A 7500-nucleotide genomic window follows, 5' to 3' on the forward strand; every position below is an offset into this window, starting at 1 on the left:
AAAAAAAAATACAAAATAAAATAAAAGCACATTATTTTATTTTTTTTCCTGTATGCATGATGGAATGCATGGATGACCTGCAACATTTGTCAAAAAAGTGTGAAGAGTAAAATTTGTTCATCACATTGTGAGGTCAAGTCAAGGGCATTGCAACTCAAGGGCGAAACAAAAGTTAAATGTATGCAAAATAGTTATCATAGTTTTAAAGACAATGACATAAATGATAAACCAAGTATGAAAATTTTTTCATGTTATTAGATTTTTAACCAAAAAATAAAGTTTTGCCCCACAGGTGGAGTAAAATGTCTTCCGTCTGACAAAGCAATTTGCTTTATACATTTACAGCAAAATCAGAGTACAAGCAGTTTTAGCTTAAAAATAAAATTAAATATCAAAATAAAAATTATGAATTACAAAATTATAGCCTATTTAAAAAATATTGTTAGCTGATGCTAACTTAAGGTGATTTTTAAAAAATAAAGTCCAAATATTTTTTTTCAACCAACTAGAATCCATTTGATGGAAAAACAGATGATTTGATGTTAAGAACAGAGTAACTACAGTAACTAAGCCACGCCCCCGGGGGTTTGGAAAAAAAAACCCAGAAAATATCATTATAATTTTCTTAAATCCCCTGCTGAAAAAAAAAACAGCATATGCTGGTTAGGTATGTTTTGAAGCTGGGATGCTGGTTTATGCTGGTCCTTTGCTGGTTTATACTGGTCCTTTGCTGGTTTATGCTGGTCCTTTTGCTGGTATACGCTGGTCATGTGCTGGTTTATGCTGGTCCTTTGCTGGTTTATGCTGGTCCTTTGCTGATTTATGCTGGTTCTTTGCTGGTTTATGCTGGTCATGTGCCGGTTTATGCTGGTCTTTGCTGGTTTATGCTGGTCATGCCAGGATAAACCAGCAAAAGACCAGCATAAACCAGCAAAGGACCAGCATAAACCAGCACATGACCAGCATAAACCAGCAAAAGACCAGCATAAACCAGCAAAGGACCAGCATAAACCAGCACATGACCAGCATAAACCAGCATCAAAACATACCTAACCAGCATATGCTGGTTTTTTCAGCAGAGTCTACAGGCCTTACTATTCTCAAATCATAAATACCTGTGATGTTCTACAAAACACTTTTTTTCTTACTGTTGATCGTTAGATCACTTCCTGTGAAATCCATTATGTGAGCTCTCTTCTCATCGTAAAAATCTCTCTTGACTTTATCTACTGGTTATTTGGGTTTTCCCCCACCCTATAATTATACATTCATTTAAAATCAAACTTACATTTTAATATATAAAGCCTTGTCGATATTACATATGCTTATGGTTTAGGGCAATCAGGTGTTGAGAGTTTGGATCTTTGCCTGTTTTCTTGCGCAGTGTTGGGTAACAGAGCCTCAGTTGAAACACACTCTTTCCTAACACTGTGGCCAGATTTCAGGTCTGGGACCACAGATTTCCCCACCGCTGTACGGAATCAGGTTACAACACACAAACATCAACAGTTCTGTGAATTAAAGAATGTCAGGGCTTGCTCTAGTGGACGTGTAACACAGGTTCGGTGTTATCAGCCACAGTCATCTGCTGTTACGTGGAGCCCTAACTAGATAACTCAGTGCCAAGCCAGCAAGTGAGATAAAGCCATGCGGCTTCATCCACTTCCCGCGTGCTATCAGTGTGTCCTCTGCCTGCAGTGGAAGCCACAGGAAGACCGAACACCCCGCGCGGCGATGCTATCGCCAGCTCACCGCCCCACAGGGTGTCGAAATCTCACCCGTCCCACTGACGCTCGGCTTGAGCTCTTCCACTCAAACGCTTGTGTCATCGCGTCAGTTTGAAGGAGGGAAAAAAGACATTCTGCTGTTGTGTTGTGCCAAGATCACAGAATGAACCATTTCAGTGGAGTTAAATCACCAAAATAGCTTGATTTAGTGTGATTTCTAGACCGGATAAGGTCAGATTCTGAAACATATTTCCTGGGGTAGTTTGTATAAATAGAGAAAAATCACTCTGAGTGCTTGTTATTACTCGCTGCTAGTTGACACAAGGTCTGTATTTCAGTAACTGTAAGATCTTGGGTCAAAAGTTCAATTGCACAAATCCGTTTTATCTAGCAGTGGTTTTAAACACCAGATGCAGACAGTTATTATTTCTGATTTAAACTCAAATGAAAACAACATAAAATCACACACATTGATGTGTGTATAAACTATATACTGAAGGTAGATTTGAACTGAAATGGTTCAGCTGTGAGTATTTTTATGCATGTCTAATTTTTTTAATATATCACACTGTATAGCTTTGCAGCAAAATGTGAAAAGCAAAACTACAAAAGAAATTAATATCTGAAGCAACAAAATTACACAAATGCTGTTTGAAAAATATAATTTGCTTAATAAAATTGTATAAAATTACAAATACATATAAAGCACATGACTATGTTTAGGATGAATTCAAAATTTGTTTTTGTAATTTTATAAAATTTGTTAATTACAACTTCTTTTAGCAAAGTAATTATATTTTTGAAAAACAGTATTTGTGTGTAATTCATTTTTAGCATCATAAAATAATAAAAAACATCCTCAGAAGTCATACAACATAAAACATATTAAAATATAGATATACAGACATATTTTTCTTTATTTGCATTTAATATTTTAGTCAAAAGTAAAGTTTATGTCTATCTATATGTATATAGAAAAATGATTAAAAAGCACAAAAATTACCCTGAGCTGCAAGATGTAATGGTTTATTTAAATTGAAACAGAAAATCTCAAACTTAAAAAAAAAAAAAAAAAAAAAAAAAAAATCCTCAAAATTAATAAAACAGTTAAAAGCAACTCAGGATATGACTCAAAGCTGCAATAATTAAATATGTTAAATAATACAAATATCCTTTATGTGTTTAATCCCATTTTATTAACCAATTTGCTGCTGACCTTCGATGATCCAATACTAATAAGCAAAAATTACACAAGATAAACTAACATTTCTTCTTCTTTTTTATTGCTGAAGAGCATTGAACTTTTTTATTCTGCGTTCTACTGTACAGACGTGAATTTACATTTCCTTCATCCTGAGTATTTTTTGGTCATAAAGGGCTTTTACATTTGGCAAAAATAGAACTTTTTATATTAAAAGCAAACAAGCAAGCCCAGCCCAGATTTAAAAAGTAGAGCAAATGTAACATAACGCATTACTTTCAATAAAAAGTAACTAACGTAATTACTTTTTTTAGGAAGTAATGCAATATCGTAATGCATTACTTTTAAAAGTAGTGGATTATTTCCCATGTTCACTTTGAGAAATTATATTTACCTATCCCATCGACTGAAACTGTATGAAAATCACAACGCGAATCCAGAATGATCCTTCAGTCTCAGCAGAGGTCATCTCTGGCGGTGTCCTGCTGTCTGGCCTGTAGGTGGCGCTGTGACAGATAGTGTCTGAGTGACTCCACCTCGTGCGACAGGCGCTGGATGTGCAGCTGCAGGCTGTGGTTCTCGTCCTGGAGCTGCAGCGCCCTCTGCTGGGTCAACTGGATCCGCCGCCGCGCTTTATCGCGACTCTTCCTCACCGCGACATTGTTGCGTTCTCTGCGCAGACGGTATTCCACGCTGTCTTTGCTCAGGCCTCGCTTCTGTCCAGCCGGCTGCAGGGTGGACGCTGGGGGCGGCAGAACAAACTGCGAAAAATCCTTCGCAAAGATTTGCAAGAACGAGAACGGAAAAGAAAACCAAGTTAAGTGAATGCGATACATAGAGATTTCCAAGGAATGTAATACATTGGAGCACCATACATACAACTAGAGCTCCTCAACTAAAACCAGAAAATAAGATCAAATAAAATTAACTGAAATTAAATACTACAAAAATTTAAACGTATTATATTGCTAGTTGTCGTGGCAACTTTTTTCCTTTTCGTTCAGTTTAACTTGAAAATAACTCATAAAAAAATATATATATATGATGAAATATTCTTAAAATAATTATTTCAGTAACTACAATAATTTCCTGTATACATAAAATAATGAAAAAAAGTACTTTTAAATAATAAAACTATTTACTATTTTATTTACTGTTTAATTTTACTTTTAATCTCAGACTTGTATGTATGCATTTATTTATTTTTTTACCGTTATTGTGGTCATCAAACTTAATGTTATTATACAAAGATTAAATATATAATTACTAATATTAACTATTTACCCCATAATTATTATTTACAGTGAATAAATTTACAATTAATAACAAAAAATCACACAAACAAACAACTATATAAAAATTAAATTACTTATTTATTTATTTAATTATTCTAACTTAATATTATTATACAAACATTAAATATATAATTAACTTGAGCGTATTGTTGCTTCTCATTTGTGTAACCATCTCACAGTTAACAATCTTTTTGAACCTCTTCAGTCGGGTTTTCGTAAATTTCACAGTACTGAGACGGCCTTGGTCAAAGTCACCAACGATTTGTTGATGGCTTCTGACTCTGGTGCAACATCTATTCTTATTCTTCTTGATCTAAGAGCCACGTTTGATACTGTGGATCACAGTCTACTACTTACTCATCTTGAAAGAGTGTTTGGTGTTTCTGGGACTTCCTTAAGGTGGTTGACATCTTATTTTACTGACCACACCCAGTTTGTTTCTATGGGTGGTTATAGGTCTGAGATTAGCTCTGTCTCAACTGGTGTCCCTCAGGGGTCAGTTTTAGGTCCATTACTTTTTAACATTTATTTGTCAACTTTACAGTCGCTTAAATAATAAAAATCTCTTAGCCGGAGCTTCTAAATCTACACTTAATAAGTTGCAATATTTACAAAATGCAGCCGCCAGGATCTTAACCTGAACTTGGATTGGCAGTCATATTACTCCAGTGTTAGAATCTCTGCACTGGCTCCCAGTCAGATTTATTCAAAATTATGATGCTTACTTTTAAAGCACAACATAGTCCGGCCCCACATTACCTTACAGAATTGTTACATCCATACACTCCTAGTCGTAGATTGTGTTCCTCTCAGTCAAACTTGTTTGCTGTTCCTCAAACACGTCTAAGATCTATGGGTGATAAGGCTTTCTCTTTCTATGCTCCTGTCTTTGGAATTCTCTGCCTCTTGAACTTTGACAGAATTATGATGTTTTTAAAATTCAACTTAAGACATATTTTTTTAAACTTGCATTTGCTTGTTGATTTTGTATTGTTTTTTTATAGTATTGAATATATTGTGTTCAGCTCTTTGAGAAGCTGCTTTTAAAGGCGCTTTATAAAATAAAGTTTATTATTATTATTATTATTATTATTATTATTATTATTACTAATATTAACTATTTACCCCATATATATTATTTACTGATTAATTTTACTTGTAATTTTGGACATTTAGTTATTTATTTATTCTAACCTAATATTATTATATAAACATTAAATATATAATTACTAATATTAACTATTTACCCCATATTTATTATTTACTGATTAATTTTACTTGTAATTTTGGACATTTAGTTATTTATTTATTCTAACCTAATATTATTATGTAAACATTAAATACATAATTACTAATATAAACTATATACCCCATAATTATTATTTACTGATTAATTTTACTTGTAATATCAGACATTTATTTATTTATTAATGTATTCTAACTTAATATTATTATACAAACATTAAATATATAATTACTAATATTAACTATTTACTCCTATAATTATTATTTACTGATTAATTTTACTTGTAATTTTGGACATTTAGTTATTTAGTTATTTATTTATTTATTCAAACTTAATATTATTATACAAACATTAAATATATAATTACTAATATAAACTATATATCCCATCATTATTATTTACTGATTAATTTTACTTGTAATTTTGGACATTTATTTATTTATTTATTTATTCTAACCTAATATTATTATATAAAAATTAAATAGATAATTACTAATATAAACTATATACCCCATAATTATTATTTACAGATTAATTTTACTAGTAATCTCAGACATTTATTTATTTATTTATTCTAACTTAATATTATTATACAAACATTAAATATATAATTAATAATATAAACTATATATCCCATCATTATTATTTACTGATTAATTTTACTTGTAATTTTGGACATTTATTTATTTATTTATTTATTCTAACCTAATATTATTATATAAACATTAAATAGATAATTACTAATATAAACTATATACCCCATAATTATTATTTACTGATTAATTTTACTTGTTATATCAGACATTTATTTATTTATTAATGTATTCTAACTTAATTTTATTATACAAACATTATATAATTACTAATATTAACTATTTACTCCTATAATAATTAATTACCGATTAATTTTACTTGTAATTTTGGACATTTAGTTATTTATTTATTCTAACCTAATATTATTATACAAACATTAAATATATAATTACTAATATTAACTATTTACCCCATAATTATTATTTACTGATTAATTTTACTTGTAATCAAGAACGTATTTATTTATTTATTTATTTATTTATTCTAACTTAATATTATTATATAAACATTAAATATATAATTACTAAATTTACCACATAATTATTATTATCTGATTCATTTTACTTGTAATTTCGGACATTTATTTATTTATTTATTTATTTATTTATTCTAACTTAATATTATTATACAAACATTAAATATATAATTATTAATATTAAGTCTTTATCCCTGTAATTATTAAATGTCACAGCTAAATTATTTTTTGCACAAATGTCTGTATAACCTTCTAAACGGAAATTCACTTTCACATTTTGTGTGCATTTTTGAGATTTAGAGATTTATTGCTGAATTTCACGAAGACTGAGGAAAACATCACAATCAGTTTGTCACAATATTAGCAGTCCGCAAAGGCAGAGACGTCTTTAAACAGCACAAGCGTTACCTGCTGGTTCTGCTGCGCTGCTCGATCAGTGCTGCTGGGGGTCAGACACGAGGAGTACGGCACGAAGCCCATCATCTGCTCCATGCTCCGGCCGTCTGGCGTCTTGGGAAACGTCATGGGCTGACCGTACAGACCCGTGTCCACCTGAGACATCTGACCGCTCATGCTGCTGGAGTCCACCTGAGAGCTGGAGGGTTGATGATGGAGAGCAAACATACAGATGGAGGACGGAGGACTGTCGGAGGTGGACATCTGTGGATGAAGACACACAATTCTGAGCAGATCTGAGACTGAACTCCATCAACAGGAAACATGAAGACATAAAGTGACCAGTCCTGTACTTACGGCTTGTAAGCGCTGCTCCTCTCGTCTCGTCTCAAGCACAATCTTCATGTGTTCTTCCTCAGGATCCGTTATGATACAGGTACTTCAGCGCCTGTCCATGACACCATCACTTCCTCTGTCACAACCACCCCTCCTTCCCCCTCTAATTATTTTAATGTTGCATCATAGATTAACTTCTTTTTTTCCTTTTCATTTTCTCTGTTTTATAA

At 32.0% G+C, this 7500-nt stretch overlaps 1 protein-coding gene and 1 long non-coding RNA gene across 2 annotated transcripts in view; one reads left to right on the top strand and one right to left on the bottom strand.

The window, feature by feature from the left end:
- Positions 1-2795: 2795 nt before the first annotated feature.
- LOC109101678 (CCAAT/enhancer-binding protein beta-like) lies at positions 2796-7462 on the bottom strand. Its single transcript, XM_019115077.2, has 3 exons — positions 7292-7462; positions 6947-7198; positions 2796-3701 (listed from the first exon to the last, which is right to left on the bottom strand). The coding sequence occupies exons 1-3, from the start codon at positions 7337-7339 to the stop codon at positions 3384-3386; spliced, it is 618 nt and encodes a 205-aa protein (XP_018970622.1). The 5' UTR covers positions 7340-7462; the 3' UTR covers positions 2796-3383.
- LOC109101679 overlaps positions 7192-7500 on the top strand; it is a 4098-nt gene continuing 3789 nt past the window's right edge. The window contains exon 1 of the long non-coding RNA XR_002019775.2: positions 7192-7370. This is a non-coding gene — a long non-coding RNA (uncharacterized LOC109101679). The remainder of the gene's footprint in view (positions 7371-7500) is intronic.

Source organism: Cyprinus carpio, chromosome A24, assembly GCF_018340385.1.
Source record: "Cyprinus carpio isolate SPL01 chromosome A24, ASM1834038v1, whole genome shotgun sequence".
Taxonomy (NCBI): domain Eukaryota; kingdom Metazoa; phylum Chordata; class Actinopteri; order Cypriniformes; family Cyprinidae; genus Cyprinus; species Cyprinus carpio.

What these genes read in the sequence shown, in the direction of transcription:
- LOC109101678 (XM_019115077.2), bottom strand. Translation starts at nt 7,339, where the DNA reads ATGAAGATTGTGCTTGAGACGAGACGAGAGGAGCAGCGCTTACAAGCC. An exon ending in AGGAGCAGCGCTTACAAGCC is followed by an intron (nt 7,199 to 7,291) that starts GTAAGTACAGGA and finishes CTTCATCCACAG; the next exon opens with ATGTCCACCTCCGACAGTCC. An exon ending in CAGCGCAGCAGAACCAGCAG is followed by an intron (nt 3,702 to 6,946) that starts GTAACGCTTGTG and finishes ATCTTTGCGAAG; the next exon opens with GATTTTTCGCAGTTTGTTCT.